The 23,749-nt window shown below is 34.4% G+C and overlaps 1 protein-coding gene across 1 annotated transcript in view; it reads left to right on the top strand.

The window, feature by feature from the left end:
* The window catches only part of LOC124368267 (transcriptional regulator ERG homolog), an 86,808-nt gene that overhangs the window by 35,001 nt on the left and 28,058 nt on the right, over positions 1 to 23,749 (top strand). Inside the window, exons 3-5 of the mRNA XM_046825543.1 lie at positions 3,385 to 3,450; positions 18,909 to 18,956; positions 22,448 to 22,637. Coding sequence (XP_046681499.1) covers positions 3,385 to 3,450; positions 18,909 to 18,956; positions 22,448 to 22,637 — 304 coding nt within the window. The remainder of the gene's footprint in view (positions 1 to 3,384; positions 3,451 to 18,908; positions 18,957 to 22,447; positions 22,638 to 23,749) is intronic.

The following is a 23,749-nucleotide window of genomic DNA, read 5'->3' as shown; positions in this document are numbered from 1 at the left end:
TCGCTTTCCTCTGTCACGCTTTCAACCGTTTCAAAGAAAACACGGCCGCACAGAACACGGATCACACGGTTCATGTAGTAACCAATACTCTCTTGACTGGGCTGCCTCTTTGCCCAACATTGAGCCAGTTACTTGGCACCCGATCCACACTACACCGGCTCGCTTTGCTCTGCCACACTTTCAACCGTTTCAAAGAAAACACGGCCGCACAGAACACGGATCACACGGTTCATGTAGTAACCAATACTCTCTTGACTGGGCTGCCTCTTTGTCCAACATTGAGCCAGTTACTTAGCACCCGATCCACACTACACCTTGTCTAGGCTGTCTCGATTTTTGCCTCACACGTTCGGAATTTTTGTATTGCTAGAGGTGGTTCTGATATGATTTAGTTAGATACATACAAGTGTTAGGTCAATCTTATATAGTTTTCGAGTTTTACAGCACATCTTTCCAAAACATCAAATCTCAAAATTGTAGTAGATTTTGAATCCAAGCAGAACAACAATATTGTGATTTTTTATATGAGACAATAATTTGACAGATTACATTTCGGATCTTCTAATATTTATATATTTGTCACATTTGAGGAGATTCTTACGCAGGCTAATGAGTTGTTGCCGTTCGCCGGAAGAGACACCGGAAGAATGGTAAGAGGGTTTGCGAGAATAACCTTGAAGCTCAGCATTATCAATTAATCTATACATTAGATTATTAGCTAAATAGTTAAAATTCACTGTAATATATCCTGACCAATATTATAATTATTGTACACAAGTATAATTATCATCAATAGTACCAATTAGTAACTACTACCCGTTTAAGGATCAACCTACCTTACATAGTAATAATACTACACAGCTTGCTTACATTCGTTCTAAACATCAATTAGGGAACATAAAAATACTGTTAAATGTGATATTGGAAGAAACAACTAACAAAACTATACAAAAACAGTGATAGTATTAAAATTTCATGTGGTGAAGATCAAATTTTAATAAATTTCCCCCCTATTGCATACAAAGTAACCACTTTTAAAAAGAGAAGTGAGGGATAAACATCTGTTTCCTGTAAGGATGACAGTAATACTGATATTTACAATCGGCGTTAACGACAGACACACGACGTTTCGAGAACTATTATCTGCTATATTCTTCTGGTATCGAATCTTCAGACGTAATATTAACATTCAAAAAAGTAAACACACGTTTTAGTGTCATACGGGGTTAACAAATTTTAAGAAATTATAATTTAAAAAATCATTCTTAAACTAGACGAACTTTTATTCTGAAATATATTTTGTTATTCTTTTGGATGTCTTCCTTCTAATGGCATATAACAAACAGTTACTTCCATTAACCCTGACTTGATTTTCCTAGTTGCCACAATCCTAAACCACCCCTCAGACCTTTGACAATTTTGACTACTATTATGTTTCTAACTTAAAATCCTTAAAGGATCCCATTATAATATTTTACGATTTGTCAATTAGATTTATATACACTACCTTTAACAATCATGTCCATAATGTTTAAAACATCTTATATAGTAATACTGAATAAGGTGTTCGTACAATATACAGTTCAATTGTGTAGAACTTGGCAAACTTTTACTATTCCCTTATCCAATTTGTTGCTTAAGTTCGTATGTATGGGTATGACTACATCTTTTCCTGAACTGGTGTACACTAGGCCAGTCCGTTACTATCAAAACATATAATTATAGTGTATTAGTTAAAGCTAAACTCACCACAGGCAAGTAGCTAGGAAATATTATTAGCTAACTGACAAATCCTATAATTATCAAACACTGCAATCAGTATGCAGCTCTCTCATATTACGTATGGTTCTAATAGACTAATAACATAACAATGTTTCTTTGAACTCACCGAACTCATTGGTTTATACAGGGTGTTTCACGTGAGGTGATAAAAACAAGTGTATACCACATTTACAATGTCAAAGTAAACATTATAGTGAGGCTTTACACACCCAATCATTTATACATATATATTTATATGTGATATGTACATTTTGTATACTACTAATTCATTATCAACTTCCGTGTACGGCGGCCTAATGTTTTCGACAAACTTATCATCCATCCAGCATACTGTAGAGACGCTTGCACGTCTACCACAACACCGAACACCGAATCACTGCCACCCAGAGCGAGCTGCCAGCGCCACGGCCTCGACCACGGCAGCGGTAGTGGTGACCACAGAGTAATAAGTGGCCGGGTGTAAAATCAATACGTATTCAAGTGTAGCGGCGGCAAATAGTGGGTAGTGTTCCAGTGTTTGTGACCCGGAGAGCGAAAACATGTACCTTGCCGCATGACCTCCGACCAAACAGCCCCCGGCGGGGAATACTAATATCCCAACACGTCTCCCCCACCCGTTCCCCTCGGCTCTACGTGGCTTGTTTAATTTTCACCGTACCGGTACGCGTTTTATTGTTCAACAAGTTTATTTTTCACGCTGACGCTTTTTCAACTATGATATCAGTTTTGGGTCCAATTCATATATTAGAAATTTTTTTTAAAAGGTTGTGAAAATTAAATCCAATAGTTTTGTCAGCCATCAAACTATGTGTTTAGGTTAACCGGAGGGGTAGAAACGAAATATACTCTACAGTAAATAAAAAGTTACAATACGTTAAATATCACGCTTTTATCAGCATTTTGATAAGAGTTGTGTGTACAATAAATAACTACAACTGGTCAGATGTGTGAGTTAAAGTGGAAGTAATGATCGTCTTGAATTATAAAGATCACTAAAGGTTTCTATGCACAATAACTGAGCGTATTTCTCTCACCTGACCAATACATTATAAGACGAGATATAGACTATTATCGCAGTTAAAGTGGAAGTAATGATCGTCTTGAATTATAAAGATCACTATCATAGGTATTAAAGGTTTCTATGCACAATAACTGAGCGTATTTCTCTCACCTGACCAATACATTATAAGACGAGATATAGACTATTATCGCAGTTAAAGTGGAATTAATGATCGTCTTGAATTATAAAGATCACTATCATAGGTATTAAAGGTTTCTATGCACAATAACTGAGCGTATTTCTCTCACCTGACCAATACATTATAAGACGAGATATAGACTATTATCGCAGTTAAAGTGGAATTAATGATCGTCTTGAATTATAAAGATCACTATCATAGGTATTAAAGGTTTCTATGCACAATAACTGAGCGTATTTCTCTCACCTGACCAATACATTATAAGACGAGATATAGACTATTATCGCAGTTAAAATACTTAAAATTGGTTGACTAGGTTGGTGGTACTAATCTTGCGATATTACCTCATTACTAACTAGACTGGTAAGCACATATTAAATCTATTTATATTTTTATGTTTCAGGCTATGCCAATTCCTTGGCCGTCACAAAATCCTCCCTCGACCCCCACAGTCATCTGAGACAACCAGGTGAGTTTACTCATCAACATTTTATTTCTTAGAATATTTAATTATAAGTATGTATTTTTAAAGATATTAGAGATACACTTTAAAATGTGCCAAGTTATTAAAAAAAGTTAGGCCGGTACCAAAAGTTTCTTTAATTTAAACATTATAAAATAATTTTCGACGTATAATGACGTCAGACTTTACATAATACTGAAAAAGCTACCTCAATAGACATTTTGTTGAACATAAATTTATGGCTATTGCTTTAATAAAAAAACACACTTATTTTCTAAACCATGTTAGCCATATATGCCACAAATTGATAAATTATTGTACATGTAGTATGTAAGAGACAGACTTCAATAAATGTTCCTCCCAAATTATTAATGGACCCAACAGGTTCTTCTTAAAATTGAGTAATATCTGTGTTCTGTGCGGAAGATCCTAAACACGTTGTTCCCCACTTGGTCCAGGAAGGACTGTATTGATTTTGAGGACATAACGTCAAAGAACAGCAGGTTATATCGTTTTTACATTGGTCTTATGATTGCAAAGAGAAAATCGCAGAATATACAAATTAGTAAACTTGCATAATATACTGTAAGTTAATCATGAAACATTTTTCAGTGCATTACCTACATATGTGGTGAATTATTGTGTTAGGTTGGTTGGTTTCAAAGTTATGTCGTGTACTTCGATATCTCCTTGTGTCAGTTTTTTAAGATTCCGGAATTGAGATTTTAAATTATTTTATTATTTACAACTGTTATTAATATTATTAATTGCACTTTGTAACCGTGTAGGCTATAACCATTCTGTTAAAGTTGCGAGTAAAACAATAATGATGTTTATTGATATTATTGGTACAGTTCTATAGTAATACAGAATATAACATATTGTAGAGTACTGCTTTGCAGCCCTACCGCAAGTGACTATTTTTCGTTATCTTATGTCTTTATGTTTGCCTACTCTTGAGTGAATAGTCGTGAAGGGTCGACCAGCATGAGTCAGTGGTGTCAATCAGAGTCGGGGGCCACAGCATATGCGTGAGGGCGGCGGCCGTGGGCCACGTGCCTCTGCAGACAGTTTATCCGAGCCATCGACTCCCAATGTCGGTCCGGTCCGGCGCGGAGTCACTAATGCACTCGCCCATTCGTTATCTTCACCCTCTCGATACACCATTAGCTGTTTACGGTTTCATGGAAGGCATCAATTGATTTAGCGGAACTAATGTTGATTCCAGTGTCTATTGTTTGTGTCCGATGTGTCGTTTTATGGCCTTGACTTATAGCCTGCGGGGATACAAAGATCGCTCATTGTTATTTGGTGGACTTCCTAGATCCCCCGAGAGGCTCTTCGGAAACTGCTATACAGTTGGAATGGAGCTTGGATTGTGATTAAAATCTATTGTCTCTACTACATTCACTAATGCAATAACTAGGGTTTAGGAAAAATTTATAAAAGTATGATTTTGAAAAGATTCAGTTGTTTTTCTGTTGATATAATGACCTACCACGTTTTTCATTAATCTTATTGTTTTGAAAGGATATCAGGATTACTTTATTTTTATGTAGTTGCATTTTAATTGGCATATGTTAAACATATAACGTATGTACGACGTCATTATTTTAAACTGTCTGTAAATTAGTGTTTTTCTGTTATGTTTGCGTTTTTATATAGCTGTTTGTCATCGAGCAATTTGTTAGAATGTAGATAGATTCTAATTGTAGTTTTAATAAAATAAAATGTTAGCAATTTTTATATACAAAGAGAGCGGCCATTATAAAATCTTACATGTTTTCTGTGATTACAAAATAGAAAAGTTGAATAATCACTGTGATATAAATACTCGATTGTCAATGTTACTATGGTGATCTTTGAAACAACACAAACAAACTCTAGTTACTAAAATAAAAGGGTTCATGCAAAATATTGATGAAACTGCAATATCACGCTACAATACTGTTGTAACATTATGCAGCTTCCTATCAGCTGATACAATAGACAATGAACACGTAGTCGAGCTATTTTGGTGGGTTTGGATGTTACTACGCTCTCCTCTGAGAAGTATGATTTTCTTTTTTAATCAGCGGATGATGGCAATTAAAAATAAATACTCCTTGCCTAATAATAACACTGAGCTTCAAATATAAAATATTAGGTTCTATTCCTTAACGATAAATATTGATTGGCATTTCGACATATTGTAATCGTGTTTACAAAATTTGTAAAATTTGTAATGTAAGTTGTGACAAATTTAAATAGGACGCATTAAAATTATCATGCCATGTAAAAACACTTCAGAAGAGAAAATAAAAAGGAAGAAACAATTAGCTCAGGAAAGTTGTAATCAAAGGAAAGACCTAGATGTCTTACTGAGGTTAGTAACTAGGAACAGGAAAAGTTGAACAGGGATTTTATTACGTCCCATGTGTAGTAGTTCTAAGCCTGACCATCGAGTTCTAAGCCCTATATGCACAGTTGATCCAATGAGACTTCGTAGGTTGAATGTTTTGAAAGTGTGACTTAAAATATGATTTATGATGACAAGCGAAATAAAAATAACCCATCTAAGTTTGAGATATGACTGAAAATATAAATTTTAACTAACTTGATTTTTGAACGAATAAATTCAAGTATAAATTATTCTATACATCTCTCAATTCAATATTAAAATATTTTTCGGTGCATTACAGGAGCTTCGGTTTCAAATAATGAAAACTAAGGTAGCTCGTTACTTGAATTTATGGTTCTTAATAGACAAAGACGTTTTATTAATTAATTATTTGGAAATTATTAATTAGTATTATTAATGAATTAATAATTACTAATAAAATAACATTGTAATTAAAATTATAATAAATGTCTACAATGTGGGTTTATTTTATTCTCGTTAACATAACATTTCTACTTGGGTGTTAATTGAATATGTAATTAATTTCAACTTTCATCCAGTGGTAAATTTTTAGCATTAAACTTTACTTTTTCAATATCATACTTTAATTTAAATAGTTAAATATCACTATAGAAATCATATTCCAATTGATAGGAATAGAACAGTGTCTCAAACTATACAAAAACATGTGCAATAATGGAACTATTACTCCCTTTACAATAATGAGTCACTTTAAGAAAGAATTAATTATACTAATTAACTAGAAAGATCGACACTTCCATTGACAATTAACTTATATGGTGATTTATAAAAAATATCGAGGCCGTTGAAACTTTAAAAGTGTATCCTGTGTATCTAAGATCTGATGTCTGCAGTGCTTGAAAGAAGTTGATTACCAATTTAATATATACAATTTAATAAGACAAAAAATGACTTTGTTTAAAGTGTATTATTGATAGTGAATGTCTGAAAGAGAAAATGATAAGTTTACTAATTTGTTTATTCTGCGATTTTCTCTTTGCAATCATAAGACCAATGTAAAAACGATATAACCTGCTGTTATTTGACGTTATGACTTACACGTAATTCTATCATTGCCACGGAGCCAATAACATTAGACATGTTAATAGCATCAATCGAATGAGTTAATGAATTGAGCACAATGCAGGGCAGCGGTGCCGGCAGTAGAGACGCTTGCTGTCGGCCGATAATGTGAACTAATGCGACAGAAAGCTATCAGCCAGGGGTGAAGAGGGGAGGGAGGGGTGTAATGCAATGTACAGTGTATTAACTGTTGATTGTACAAGGGACATGATTGCCGCTCCCGGCTCTAATAGTGCGGGGCGTGCACCGTGATTAGCACCACTGTTTGTCGCTAAGCGCCAAGGCGGGTGGATCATGTCATACCTCCGCTGGCTAATAGTCTGTCGGTCATCTCACTCAGCGTGCACCGTGATTAGCACTACTGTTTGTCGCTGAGTGCCAAGGCGGGTGAATCATGTCATACCTTCGCTGGCTAATAGACTGTCGGTCATCTCACTCAGCGTGCACCGTGATTAGCACCACTGTTTGTCGCTGAGCGCCAAGGCGGGTGGATCATGTCATACCTCCGCTGGCTAATAGTCTGTCGGTCATCTCACTCAGCGTGCACCGTGATTAGCACCACTGTTTGTCGCTGAGTGCCAAGGCGGGTGAATCATGTCATACCTTCGCTGGCTAATAGACTGTCAGTCATCTCACTCAGCGTGCACCGTGATTAGCACCACTGTTTGTCGCTGAGTGCCAAGGCGGGTGAATCATGTCATACCTTCGCTGGCTAATAGACTGTCAGTCATCTCACTCAGCGTGCACCGTGATTAGCACCACTGTTTGTCGCTGAGTGCCAAGGCGGGTGAATCATGTCATACCTTCGCTGGCTAATAGACTGTCAGTCATCTCACTCAGCGTGCACCGCCATTAGCACCACTGTTTGTCGCTGAGCGCCAAGGCGGGTGAATCATGTCATACCTTCGCTGGCTAATAGACTGTCAGTCATCTCACTCAGCGTGCACCGTGATTAGCACCACTGTTTGTCGCTGAGTGCCAATGCGGGTGAATCATGTCATACCTTCGCTGGCTAATAGACTGTCAGTCATCTCACTCAGCGTGCACCGTCATTAGCACCACTGTTTGTCGTTGAGCGCCAAGGCGGGTGAATCATGTCATACCTCCGCTGGCTAATAGACTGTCAGTCATCTCACTCAGCGTGCACCATGATTGGCACCACTGTTTGTCGCTGAGCGCCAAGCTGGGTGAATCGTGTTATATCTCCGCTGGCTAATAGACTGTCGGTCATCTCACTCAGCGTGCACCGTGATTGGCAACACTGTGTGTCGCAGAGCGCCAAGGCGGGTGAATCGTGTCATATCGCCGCTGGCTAATGGACTGTCAGTCACATTAATTTATAATAACGCGGAGAATCTAACTTCTTGAATTTTATTTCAATGACAATGGGACGTTTGCAAGCTTGTAACTGCGTGCACTCGCCGCTCGATCTGTTTACTAGCTACTAAAAACTCCGTAAAATTGATTCTCAGTACGGTACTTGTTAACAATATGGAATAGTGCGTAAGAAACTGTGTTAGGGTTAAATACTATAGAATGTAGTAAAGTGTTGTGGGTATATAACGGGTCTTGACCCGTCATTTTGATTCAACTTATAACCCACTCTAATAGTTTGCAAACTCGATCAATGGTGAATATATCCAGGGTACAAAAGTCGAAAATTGTACATGTAACAACTCGGATATTTTTAACATACTTAAAACTGTTGAATCGATCCAACGTCCGATCAGAATATGATTGACTTAGACTTTGGGCAAACCAAACTTTTGGAATCCTTAATAATATCGGAAGATCTTTAGGTGAATGATCAATCGAATTACACGAGGTTAGAATAGTGGACAATTATAATAGGCATTAGAGTACTAAACTAGAATGAATCAAATGCATAATGGTTCAGCCGGTCATGGTTACTAAAGTAAAGTATTATATACTGAGGTTTTTGTGGGCAATCAGAAGCTTTAGCCCGGAACCTTTTATCACATTATTTCAGCTAGACTCAGATAATTATGTTTTAGCATTAGGAAATATAATGGTTAGACCGAGAATCGAACCGAGATCTATGAGGTTATAAGCTGAGTTTCCATAGATGTAAATATTGCAATATTGGTAGACAGTGTATGACTGGAAAAATAGTAATTGGGAATACAAAAATATACAATGAATACTTGAAAATTAAAATTATATATATTGAAAATTGTTGGAATATGATCAGTTATTATAAATCTCATCGACGGCTGTTTCTAATTTCAGTAGTGAAGTTAGAGCGCCTCTATAATTGTTTTAACGAAACCCAATTAATACTGACGGAGGAAATTCAAGGCATAACACACACACAATCGCACTTCGGTGAGATATAAATCTGTGATACTTTACTTGTTTTAATACATTTTTATATATACTTGTATTAATTTGAAAAGAAAACTTGTAAACTAAAACGCTGAAAGTGTTTTCAATTTTTAATTGGAGTACACTCGACCCTTTTAACGAAGATACTAGGCTTTGGGCGTCAGGCACTAAACTGTGTTACAGTCAAGTATTGATGGCCTATAAACCGGACCTGGCCGATAGCAACACGGGCTAGTTTGCGTTGTTGCACAATAGCAACGGGTTGCAATGGCGTCAATCCTTCATCTTCCAAACATAAATAAATAATATAAAACAATAATTGTCAACACTATTTTGTTTTGACAAATTAGTTTATGGATGATGGTAGGTGCAGTAATCTATTTACTTTATCCCAGACCATATCATTTATTACAGATGCCAAAAGTATTACTTGCTGATCCCAATATAGCTATCCAGATAAGTTTTAATACTTCAGTGTTTGAAGAAGAATGTTTTATTTTTGACTTGGCCATATAAACTTTTACTTGTTTTGGATTTAGAAAGTTTTCTTCTTGAACAAACAAAATCAATTTAAAGTTAATGCTGAATTATTGTCTAGATTGTGTTTATAACATACTATATATAATCGTGTATAGATCATTTTTAAGATAATATTTTAGTTCTTATTACACACATAGTAAATTATGTAATGTAAGGAAGGTTACTATGGCAATACCCAACACATGATTGAATTTTCGCCGCCGCAATCGTGCTAAACTCCATCATCAATTGGCCGGAAATTGTAGATCTGCGCTAATGAGGAGGGCAATTTAGACGACTAATAAATACTAAGTCATACCATCCTGATTAAACCTCAAACATTGTGATACTGGTATTTATATAAATAATTGGTCACATTAAGGTTTCAAAATAGTTTTCACTAATCTTGAAGCCTGGTTTTCAATATGAAGATCATGTTCTACAATATGAACCAGAAGAAAACAACGCTGCTGAACATATCATGGAGGATTGAATGGTAATGTACAATTTTTCACTTCAAAGAGAAAGCATTACACAAGGATACCGAAAACGCGTCAACTAGCAATCCCGAACAAACCTTTTTAAAGCGAAACAAACGGAAGGCGGTGATCGCATTTTTCGATTTTTGCAATATATCTCCCGGTGTGTGAATAAAGAGGAAGTGCCATTCTGCAGAACTAACGGTGCGCGGAATTGTTGACCTAAGGCGATCTGTTGTAGGCTTTGGTTTGATAACATAAAACGCGCGCGCCAGTAGTCTGCAATTGGATTGCTCGCTCAAAGGGCCGCTCAAAGGGCCGTTGGGGGAGCCTTGATTGTGCGCCTAACTCCATTTGGTCGTCCCTGACGGTTGATTGGCGAGATTGTGGTGAAATGGACAGCTGAAGATCAGTACCGTTGGCTGCAACTGTTGTAATATACCGTCTGTCTGTCGGCGAGTCTACTTGTCTGTAATATCTTGGAGGAATCAAAGGTAGCTTTAGTTAATTATGGAGTTACTAATATACCTCTTGAGATAATTTCCTGTTCGTAGCCAGAGGGAGGTGGATTGAGGATATGTTTCCTCCTCATGCCCAAAACCGTTGATTAATATGTTTGTAAATATTCCGTGGCCAACATCAACATGTAACTTTTAGACCTAGTAAAATTCTTCATAGGCGTAATAATATATTAAGTATTCACCTCCTCCCTCCCACCAGTTTTATGGCTATGCCACCAACCTCATATTTATAGCGTTTTGCCGAAGACCATTCACTTTAGCTTAGTTTCTTCTCTTGAACCAAAAAATAGACTGCACTTTGGAACTTTTTTTGTAGGTCAACATATTTCTTAAAGTTTAACACACATTTTTTCTAAAACGGTGGTTTTTAACACATTTTCCTAAACAGGGGAGTTAAACTGTCACTTGGGTCCTAGGCTATAAAGAGACCGTGGAAACTAAAACCGATGCTTCGGTAAAGTTGGGCTCAGCAACAGACATGACTCGACCTCAACGGTTCTGTGGAATCCCACCCAGGGGTGGAGCTGACTCTAACATGGTGCCAACTGAACATAATACAAGTTACATCATGTTTTCAAGCTTGATGATAAGCTTGGTCTTCGTCCATACCAGCTATAGGCTAAGCTATGAGCAAGACAAAACTGCGTAACACATGTTTTTTTTATTATCTTCTGTTGATTAGAATCTATTGGCTTCTTTGGCACTCTCGATAACGCTGGTAAATTTCCTCAGGTCATCTGGTTTCAGCGATTTTCCTAAACTGTAAACTGTTAGGACTTCATTTTAGTTTGCCAAGTAGGTAGCGCCTTAGAAGAAAAAGAATACATTTTTATAAGTGCATAACTTAAACAATATGATATGAGCTGTGTGTAGCATGAGTTTAGTTCTTTTTCAATATTAATATATTAAACTGCTGGAACGTCTTAATAACGTTGAATAACGACGTACCATCATTGTATAAAAGCAACTGTATAAATAATCTTAAAAATATAAAAGCTGTATAGTTTAATACTTTTAAATTTAAAACTTAACCGAGTGTAAAAACATACATTTTTAAATACAAGCACTGTGTGTGTTTAACCTAACCAGTAACTAGGTCATGAACAATCCTCTAAAACGATAATATTCTTCATTTTGTAAGTAGTTAAAATGTAGACATAGGTTGTGACCAGCATCAACTGACTATTATAAACGATCATTAAATCGTCCTATGAACTGCGATTCTAAGCTATCTACAATTTTACATTGCAAGTCTATTAATATTGATTACAAATTCTACGTAAAATGATATTGTAGTAATTAAAAATTCGTTTAAAGTTGATCATTACTAATTTATATGTATGTTCCAGTATTAATTAAGTTAATTAATCTTTCAATATAAGGTTACTTCTAGATGTATCATATGACTTATAAATTACAGTTTACGGGGTTACCAAACGAACCACGAGTTTCCAAGACCAAGTAAGGCACATTATGAGGCCAGGTTGTGATGTAAACAAATGCCGGTTACCTGTCTGTACTGTCTTGTAATGTATGCACCCCTGGACTCGTGTGTCGCGGTCAACTGCGTTAACCCTGTGTCCGCGCGTGTGCGTGTGTGCGCGTGTGGATCAGCTGCATGCGGCTCTCGGACTCTGTTTACTGACAATTGTATAATCTGCCGTGAGAACAATGTGTTATATCACTACATTTTTAGATACTTGATACTATTCGTTCTTTTCAATATTATTCAAATTTCATCTATTTGCAATGTCGGTTTTTCCTCAAAGAATACAAAATTCTCAAGTAGGCCTACAATGAATTTTAAGATTTGACATAAGAACACCAAACCTTTTCAAGCCCCTATTTATGATTGTAAAATTGTAGAAGATTTATATTTTTAAAGGCATTATTACATTTGAGCTTATTTAAATATGGCGGGTTTCAAACTCAAATGTTTAGTTTTTGTTAAAAGGTGTACATTTTTGTAATATTTGCATAGTTAAATTAAATATCGATATTTTGTCTGAATAAGTATTAAATAAACTGAAAATCAATTGGAAGCGCACTAATCATACCATTGGAATGGGATATACTCCGATATAACTTAACGAACATGAGAGAGCGCACAAATGAATGTTTGTTATTTAATATTGTTTTATGTGAATAAAACATGATAGCCGCCATTATACAAGGTTATTTCATATGTGCCCCAAGCCCATCGTTAAGAAGTGGGCTACAGGGGAATCCAGAAGGTTGTCAGCGAGTTTTGTAAAGTCCTCTAGTTCTTGATTTTCGTAAAATAACTGATTATTTCCAAATGTTTACCACCAAGTGCTGCATTTGTTTATTTTGTTATTTCAACCAAACAAAACGTAATATTGTTTTTATTTTAGATGTCTTAATGACAATATATTCATATACAAACATGGTTTAAATTAATTCTTAACCTATAAATTCTCATGTAGAGCTGCCCCATGGTTGTTAGTGTAACCTGCGGTGGCCACCACCCGGCCTGTAGATATCTCGGCTATCGGTGATGTCGGGGTTTATGGGACATCAATGTTTTACTGTAGCACACTTTAATGCCAGACTTGGCCGCTAGTTCATCCTAGTTTAGTAAGAGTCAAATGTGCATTTTAGAGCTTTTGAGTGTAAATTTGAAGTTTAAGAGCGTCTCTATTACTGAATTAAAATGTGAAATTTTCTACTAAATTGAAGGTTTTAGGATTCCCCTCCCCCCAAATATTGTATAGTTCGAATGTAAAATCAGTTCCAGGTTCGTTCCAGGTCTCTTTATTATGTAGATAATTAACCTAACCCATAATTACAGCCTAGGTTAAAATGAATAATCTATTCACATAGACTATTCCATAGAATTTTTGAGTTATGTGTGTCGTGTGACGCTTTTGTTTGATTCAATAGTTGTTACAAAAATAATTTAAAACAAGAATTCCATTTAAAACTGTAGTAAACTCGTACATTGTAAAGTTACTCTACGTTTCACAGAGAACATGAAAGCCTTTGAAAACATGATTAAATACGGATTCCTCCCCTCAGAGGAAGAATTTTATTATTTTTCCGGTTGCCAAGTATTAAAACATTATACAAGATGGTGCAGTATATTTTCCTTTGAGAGGGATGAGTGCCAAAATGCCCGCACTGGGTTAGGTTGAGCACTCAAGAAATAAAATGTTATTACCCTCGGTCTTTTGAGGTTAATGTAATGAAATCCTCCTCTCAAACTATGTTTAGTAGTGCATTACCTCTTCTTCCTCATCGAATTGATGATATTCCATGTCTTATTATTGACGTAAGGAAGACTTTTTGCATGTGAGTATTGCGAATTTTAATTGGCAGTATACTGTATATAGTGATTGAGTCACACGAATGTGACTGGACACAGTCAAGACGATGTATCTAAATGGATAGATGGGGTAAAGGGTTAATCAAAACTAATAAACCCTTTTTTGAATTAACAAATTAATAACAAAAACTAATGGAAGCCTTGATCTACCGTATCTATTAATCTAACACATAGTATATTATTGATAATGTTTGTGAAATCCTCGTTTAAACTAAGAGTAGTGCTTTTTACAAATATGCATACCCTATGCTCCAATTTACTATACTGTAAGTATCACTTTCCCCATGTGCCATATGTGAACTGATGGTGTAGTTGTAAGATGTCTCAAATACTGTATATGATCATCCTTTTATATAAAGTCATATATAAACATATATAAAGTATATGTTATATTTAAGATTGTGGATGTGTCATCAGCACAATATTGATTGAAGAGTACGATGACGAGTGTTAGTGATGAAGAAGTGTAAGATCCTTCCGAAAGGAGGAGCGTGCGGGATCTATCAATCCTGTAACGGGTGGCATTAGAATATTTTGACCCTTACTTGAGCATATTTATAATATATTCATTTACACAAAACAAAGAGATATTTTTATTAAAAGTGTATAGCGCATCGTTTTTATATATTTGTATTACTCCGAGGTTATTTTTTATTATAGTATTTATTTTACCTTTGATGTAAAAGCACCTTTATATGGATACTTCATAATTATTTTAAAATTACTATTCAATCTACAGTAATACCACAATAAACTTTTGAAATAGAATTCTACGTTGTTCTTTTACTAAATAATGTATTATTCTACACTATTTAACATTTTAGAGGTTAGCATGACATGTTTATACACTTTTACGATGGTTTTATATATGTATACCCATCGGTTTTATATGTATACCCATGGTTTTATATATATATATATATATATATATATATATATATATCATTAATTTCATTAATATAGTTATATTAAATTAGTATGTATATATATTATTTACTACTTAATAAATTATTTAGGAAATAAATTCTTTACTTGAAGTAAAACTGTTGTATGAGAAACTTCATACAGTGTAATGAAGCATACGACGAAATAGGCTACTACTATAAAAGAACCTCAACATTAACATTAAAATCTAAGAGGATTTTGGACATTAACCATCGTCATATATTACAAAAATATAACCACAAAACACTGCGTTTCTGAAATTTATAATCTATCCTCTTCTTCAGGTGTCTTTAAATACATACATGTTAACATTGTTAGAACATTATCCCACTAATTATAAATGCGAAAGTTTGAATGTTTGGAGGTTTGTCCTCGAATCACGCTGAAACTGCTATACGGATTGTGCTGAAATTTGGAAAAGGTATAGCTTTTGGTCTGAATTAACATTTAGAGTGCTTTTTACCACCCATAACACATTCATTACACCAAATAAAGTCGAATTCAAGTTGAAAAACTAGTTTGTTTACATTAGAATATTATGATAAGAACGAAACGTAATAACGTTTCATAATTCAAATTAAACTGGCACTAAACAGCTCTTGACAGCTATAATTCGACAAACTTCTTGAAACATCTGTTTACATTGCTAATGAAAATAAAAAGATAATGGCGGGCGACATATTATGCCAAAACACCGGCGGTGAATTTAAACGACCAGAACAGACCCATATTGACCGCAGCAACTTTTTAGTTGTATGATACACTTTCGTCATTGGGATAAAAAGGCTAACTCTTGTTGTTACTGAACCCATCGAAGAACTTCAATAAATTATCATGGAATGAGGGAGGGAAATACTAATCTTTTAAAAACTGTTTCACTTTACGAATTCAGGATCCCAAACCTCTGTTCTTTAAACTGAAATCTAAATTGGATCAGGAGATTTGAATAGCTTTGAGTGACTATCGATTATCTCTAGACTGTTTATTATGTCATAGAAAAAGAATACATAGATATATTGTCCAGTTTTTCAACAGAAAATTGCGTGCGAAGCCGCGGGTGACTGCTAGTAAGTTAAAAATATGTGGCGACTCCCGTGTTCGAAAAGTAATGTTTTAATTTTTCTCAAATAACCGATATCCTTTCAAATCCCCCATTTCAAATAGCAACCTTTATGTGAAGGATGTTACTATTTTTATTACTTAAGTGCAATCCTTAAATAATTAATCATTTGCACGCCAGTTACTTAAACATTTTTTAAAATTTATGTTATTATTTCATTAAACCCTTAGAAAATAAAGATTATAGACAGCAACTGTTATTCGAAAGTTAGCTGAATTTACAGACCGGATAGCAATTACCAAAAGTAATTAATTATTATAAAACGTTTTAAAGACGATTTGTAAAATCAATGAAGGGGCGGCCGGAGGAGGGGCTGTAAAGCCAGACTCAAGGGAGACGCATATATTTGTAGTAACGCTCATCTAAGGACTATTAATTAGGGTAGGAAGGGCAGCGGTAACGTGAGAATTATGAGTTAATGGTTGTAATCTAGCCGACCCTAGCTGCCGCCCTCCCCTCACCCCACATCGCGGCCACCCCCGCTCGATATGAGGTTTGGTGTCGGGCATTCCTTGGAGACAGACCTCCTGAGGGGCTACTTGTCGTTTACAGAATGTGAATGGATACTGAAACTCTAAAGTGTGACATTGTTTGTGTTTGTATATTTGTTAAAATTTATTCCTATCAAGGGTAGCTCTATATACGCTAAAACATTGTCCACCATATTCCAACACTGGTATATTTCCTCAAGAACGACATTAGAGTAAAATTGTTTTAACAATTTTGGGTTAAACAGTTGTACGGTATGAAAACTCTTGCTATAGGATTTTTATTTACGTAAGGTTTACGGGGTTTTATAGACTCACTCTATGGGTTTTTATAGGAACTCGTAATTTTGGCCTCGAATTCATGTTCTGTATAAGTAACATTGAATTTTATTCTGAAAAGATAGATTAAAACTGGAATTTTTCTAAGTAAAAAATTAATAAAATGAGTTTTTCGTTTCAGTAAAAGACATTGATTTCTTTGAGCTACATAATGTGTGAACGCTTTTAATATGATACTTTCATATTACAATTTATTTTTTTAATCCGATTAGTCGCAATCCCAGATTATGATTCTTGAAAAATGTTGAGCTTCGTTGATTTGGAAATAATGTGGTTATCTTCGAGTCGCTATCTAGGAGTTAATATCAGTTAGAATCCGAATGTCATCGGTTTAACTCTTATAAATTCAGTGATGAAAAATTTCCTTTCCATAATCTTATATGGTGGTTAACTCCGGGAATGCTTTCGAATTAGATTAGGCTGTATATGTACTAAACATTCCTAAATGCATAAAAGTACGACGTGTGTAATACCAGATTGAAATAAATTACTTGCTAAAAAGAAACACGTGTTCATATGGACTATCCTGATATCTTCGAAGTATTACGCCTCGACGCGACGTGCTATCCCCCCTGAACTTATGGCCTCTATCTCGGTTTAGTTTTTAATCCGTTCTTATACTGGAGTATTAGTAACAAATGTAAATCTATCATTCCTTAGAATATTATTTTTATTTTATTTCATTTTTAGAAACTTATGATGAAATTGTGTAATTTAATAAAATTGGTAATTGACTGAGCTCTCGTGAAGAATATTACTCAGGGGTTACCAAAATTGATCTTCTCAATTTTTGTCCACAGGATATTTCGAGAACAAATTGAACTTTAAACTTAAAATTTTCCATGAGCCTTATATCTACAGGCAAGATTGAGTTTGTTGATGTTGCATGTCGCTTCTTGTGATGTCTCCCATCTGACTAAGATGCCGATGGCACTAGCGAAGCCTTTACGTATCACGTGGTCTGATGTACTCCTGCCTTTTTAATATTATTATTAAAGATTGTACCCTTGTCAGAGAAGTGTTATTATTTTTCTCGGTCGGATCGATAAAGGAGTGTATATTCCCTGATAACGCTTATACTCGGAGTTCTAACTCTTGAGTATTCCAACGGGTGGAATATTACAGAAACTTTAGATGTTAAGCAGGTTTAAACATACGTTAATCGCACGGTAGGAATAATACTCAAATGATAGTAAAGACACTATTAGAAAAAAGTATAATATATCTAGAGGAAAATTGTCATTTTAATAGGGAGTTGTGCATGGTTTAAAAGAAGGGGGAGGAGTCCTTATCAGTGAACCCTTGATGGTCATGTCATTAACACCTCTAAGTACATAGCTTATAGTTTACCGTACATTAATTTTGTTTAATACTTTTAACAAAGTAAACCCTGCTTAATTATCCAATCCGATGTTCTTTTTTCAGCCTCTTAGTTAACCTCATCCCAAATTTTTTGCCTATGTGAAAAAATATTTTAATCATTACAAAGTACATTTTTTATGTAATTTTTGGCGTAGTTTTATTGGAATATAATGTGATTAACGTTTTATTCACTGCTATAGGATTCTTTTACTTAGTTCAAAATCATGAACCACAAGGGCAATAGACAACGAATGCTCTTCATCCATTGTAGTGGATGCTCTTCTCAACAAGGTAGTTTGATAAATTAAAATTATTGTGTTTAAACATTATGTCCCTACTGAAAGATTTGTTCAATGTGTTTTACTACTGAACTTGATTCATAAGTATAAAAACCAGTAGTAGTCGACTAATACCAACCATTGTTAGCTCAATTGTATAATTTCACAAAAATGTGTTTGGTAACAAACATTCATTCATTTTGTAATATAATTAATGAATCTTCTTGTTTGTTGCAGATCCATATCAGATGTTCGGCCCTACCAGCAGCAGACTGGCGAGTTCAGGTGAGTTACTACTACGAGTACAGTGCATTCACACATTATTAGTACAGACTGTGCCAATATTAGATTGAGATCTCAGTTTAACAATATTACCTTACAAATTCTAATTATAAGTAGAGCTCTATTAAACAGAATGAAATGAATATAATCAGAGGTGAAGAGAATATAAGCGAGGGGAGTGTCTCTCATATACGTTATCCTAGTCGACGTAGGTACTCTTTAACAGCTAATTATAGGGGTGTTCAAAGATGAGGAAGAATATATTACATAATGCTTTGTACAATCTGAATTGTGTTAGTATAAATTTGCTAATAATCGTACACAACCGTGACATTTTGTTTATATTAATGACGATGCAAAATTCAATATTTCGTGCCATTGAAGAATACTAAAGTCCAGTCTCTGCAGTTGGATATAATTGACAGTAGGACAGTTCCCTCAGTAACTAATGTCATGGTATAGTGTTATGATCCTTTTATCTGGTTCTTTTCTTTGCTCAAGTATCTTGAGCGTAAAGTTTAGATATCGTAGAACGGTGTACATTAAGTTTTGGAAAAGGCTTATTTATATCTAGAAAGATAAAGGATGATTTCATTATCTCGTATCTACGACGGTTAAGACGACGCCAATCAATCTTGCAAATTATAAATTCTTTGGTGTTAACTGGTAATTTATTGTAATCAATTTAATTTAGTCAATGAATAACTAAGGGAACCCGAAATATCATTTTATGTTTTCTTTAAGTTAAAAAGAGTTGAGTATTTGATGTATTAAGTGGTACAACTATTTTAATTAGAGTTCAGATTATTACACACATTTGAGACGCATCCATACCAAATACCACTATTGAGAATACAAGTGAGTGAATTTTCTCATGAACTAGTATTAAATAATAATGCCTATTTTAAATTTTAACTGGTTTCCGTTTGATCTAGAACTAAAAAAAGTTTTTGAAGTTTTATCAAAACGTTTACTCGCAATTCTACGTTATTTGTTCAGGCCGAAAATTGCAGAATTAAACTTTGCAAATGTAGTCAATAGCCATTTTTTAGTATTGTCAATTTGAGGAGAAGTTTGAAGAAGGAACAAATATCGTCCCCACTCTCATCATTCATTCATAGGGAACAGGATATATAGATTTTTGCATAAATGTGAAATTAGCCTACACAAATTTTTACTATTAACTTAAATTTTAGCTATTTGTAAAATGTAAAACATTAATGATCACTACATGATAAACTAAAATCATCAACCTATTTTAAATCCCAAAATAAAATGAGAAAATGCTTTGTTGTTTTTTCTAGATATACATATCTAGTTATACTTATAATCTTGTGACAGTTACCAGGTGACGATATAAACACTGAAAATTGTACTTGTTAGATTGAAATAATGTCAAGACTGATCAGGACTGTACTGTTAGAAGTCCCTATAAAAGATCTCTGAGGAATAATATAAGTAATTCAATCCATCTACAAGGGAATATCAATTTCTAGGGAAAGACTGTACCGAATGACGATAACACATGGGGGTGGTGACTTCTGAGGTCGTAGTAATAAACACTCGAATTGCAAAGTTTACTCATAAGTTCAATTTAATTTACTAAAACTTACAAGCACCACTTTTTGATGGTAAAAGAAATATCTGCCTTGCCACGTTGCTGCCAATTAGAATATACAAGAACTAAAAATGTATATCTTATAGGTGGGCCTAAATATCCAATGTTCTATGGAATCTTGCCTACGATGTTTTACTTTATAAAACATTAAGATTTCACTTCCCTTCGCAAAATGTAGACTCACAACCCGGGTGTCGGCGACTTGGCACGAGACATTGAAGCTGTAGTCTGGGAAGGGTTATTTCTAGAAGAGGAGTAGAAGTTAAGAAACTGGTAGCCATCTACTCCAATAATACGTGAGATACGTGAACTCGCGGACAAAGCGCGCGAGATCTGATCGGTCACGTAGTTGGGCTGCTACAAAGGGTTAGAAGAAAATATTCATACGCGTGCCAATTAGGTAGTTACTCCGCCAATAATTTAGTTCCGGAACATTGGATAAAAAAAATAATACTAAATTATACTGACTGACTAGGTTGTGAAATTTACATTATATAAAATATAATTAACTAATTAACGGTACAAGACGACTCTCCTGGATCTGTTTATTATTGAGCTGAGTAAATACGTATCTGGGTTAAAAATTCGAATCTACATTTTAAACTAAATGAATGTATAATATTACATGCAATTGCTAAATAAGGTTAAATAGTAAGGAATATATCGCTCAATATATTGAAATAATGTGGTGACCTTTTTACCTACAACGTAGGCTACGCGTAATTATTAGAGTTTTACCATTGAATTAGTTTTTTCCCATTCATACCAATGGTCATATACCGTTCCCAGGTTGTGCTTGAAAACTCTACTACTTTTATATAATATAGTATTGGTATTGAAAAAACTGTAATATATTAAAACATACTTACTTAGTTTAATACTGAAATTTAATTGGATCTAGCTCACTTATTTTACAAAACATTGCAATGTCGAGACTATCATAAAAAGTGAACTTAATTGTTACATTTTTGTACTTCATTTTAATGTTTACTTGGCCTCTTAATTCATAATTCTTATGTTTACGGATAAATATTTAAAACTCATTTAAATCCTGTTAAGATCCGGCTGTACTGGCTATAACATTTTAAACCTCATGCACTTTTATGGCCTAATTTTTGATCGTATAATCATGGGAGGTGTCTCATTTCAGTTTTTTTGTATTTTTATAGGTTATTTAGATTTGTAAAACCTCAAACTTCGTGACATATATTGTTTTAATATTATTATATTATTTAAAAAAATACTAAAATTACAGTAAGGATGTCTGTCTAGAATTATAACTTTAAAATAAGACATTTCCTCTAACGCTACGATCAAACGTAAGGACTTACGTCCATTAGTTTAACGTTGTTCTTATGAGGGAAAACGGCCAGCCCTTAATGCGACTGGACTGTACCTGATCGATTTCAATAACTTTTCACATTGACAAACTTTTTTAACGAATATTTTATGAATTTCTTTTTATCATTTATATGAAAAAACATGAAACGTTATTTCAATGTCAAAAATATTATGATGAGAAGTTACATGGTAAGATATATCGTCCGGTTATGTAGGTCTTGGATGGAAGATGAATACTGACTGTTATCTGAACTCATCCTATTAACAAACAATATTTAGTTTCAATTGTCTGTTCCTACGTTTTATTAGGAAATTACTAGTTTTTTGTGTTATAACTAATTGTATGAAACCTATATCTTTATATTACGTAGATATTCTTTGATTTATTTCTCTCAGGTATAGACCAACGTGACCTATGGCTTTACATTGTAGGTGCCACTTTGAGAATAATAGGCCTTCATTAACCCTGTTATTGACAACCGGATATTTACAAGGACTAACTGTCATCCTGTTCATTAAGACTTCTATGTTGCAGGTTCGGGACAGATCCAGCTGTGGCAGTTCCTGCTCGAGCTACTGTCCGACTCTACGAACGCCAACTGCATCACGTGGGAGGGCACGAACGGCGAGTTCAAGCTGACCGACCCAGACGAGGTGGCGAGGCGCTGGGGAGAGCGCAAGTCCAAGCCCAACATGAACTACGACAAACTGAGTCGAGCTCTTAGGTAATAAACACTTTAGCATACATTATCATTCTCGATGTTTCACCCCTATAATATTCACAGTAGTGCACTATAAAACATTCGAAACATTTCTAAACGTCTTCAAAATGTTCCTTTATATTTTTTAATAAAGGATCCATCAGATCAAATCGTGTCGTTATCTGTCTGTCCGTGTGTCGATATGAAGGCCCTAGATATGAAACACTTTATATAGTATCCTTTAAGTTAGGTAAAAAAACTTAATTGATTTTGGGGTGAAAAGGGTCAGAGGACAGAAATGTTACAACCATTTGGACAGGTAGCAGTCAGTTTTGTTACGTACTGTCGATCCTATGATACTCCGTTGTATAGAGTTATATTTTATATTGCAAAACTTAATACATATACATAGCCCTTTTGTTAATTGCGGTCACAGCCAAATTGTTCTTGATTTCATACTGAATACACAACTTTGGAGAATTTGAAATTCCATACTTATCTCAAATGGCAAATAATGGAAATAACAAAGGACAAAACATAATATATAAACCATCAATTAATAAGGCTGCACAATTTCAAATGTTTATCTTTCTTTACAAAAATATACTGCTTTTTTATATTGCTTAAAATATGCTGATTCCCTACAATCGAAAAAAGTTGGTTTTAGTTTATTTTTATACATTCTTAACGTTAAAAATTAACTTTGGTGGGTTTGAACCTGTATGTTCTTAAAATGTAAACTTATAATTTAAAGTTAAAGATCATTAATCTTTTGACCCTATTATTATTTTAACTTACTTTTATCTCTACATTGTTCTAAAATTATTCACCTCGTATCAGTATAAAAGAACAATACATTTTTACTAATTGGTAAGTAATTAACGAATAAGTAACCATTAACGAACGTAACCCAACCCCGTGATATGAAAACATCTTTATTGAAAAAGGGAAAAACAGTATAGTCTTTATACACTGCGTCTTTATAAGTCCAGGAGATTAGATTGAAAAATACATCATTTTTTAAGCCGGTATCAATGAATGCTTTTTAAATTTAACATTATTTTTTTACATTTAGTAAAATATTTAAAAAAATTCTATATTTAGTAAAAAGAAAGATGTTTTGTTTTTATGAGGCG

This window comes from Homalodisca vitripennis, chromosome 1 (genome assembly GCF_021130785.1).
Source record: "Homalodisca vitripennis isolate AUS2020 chromosome 1, UT_GWSS_2.1, whole genome shotgun sequence".
Classification (NCBI taxonomy): domain Eukaryota; kingdom Metazoa; phylum Arthropoda; class Insecta; order Hemiptera; family Cicadellidae; genus Homalodisca; species Homalodisca vitripennis.
This window is presented reverse-complemented; position numbering and strand designations above follow the sequence as displayed.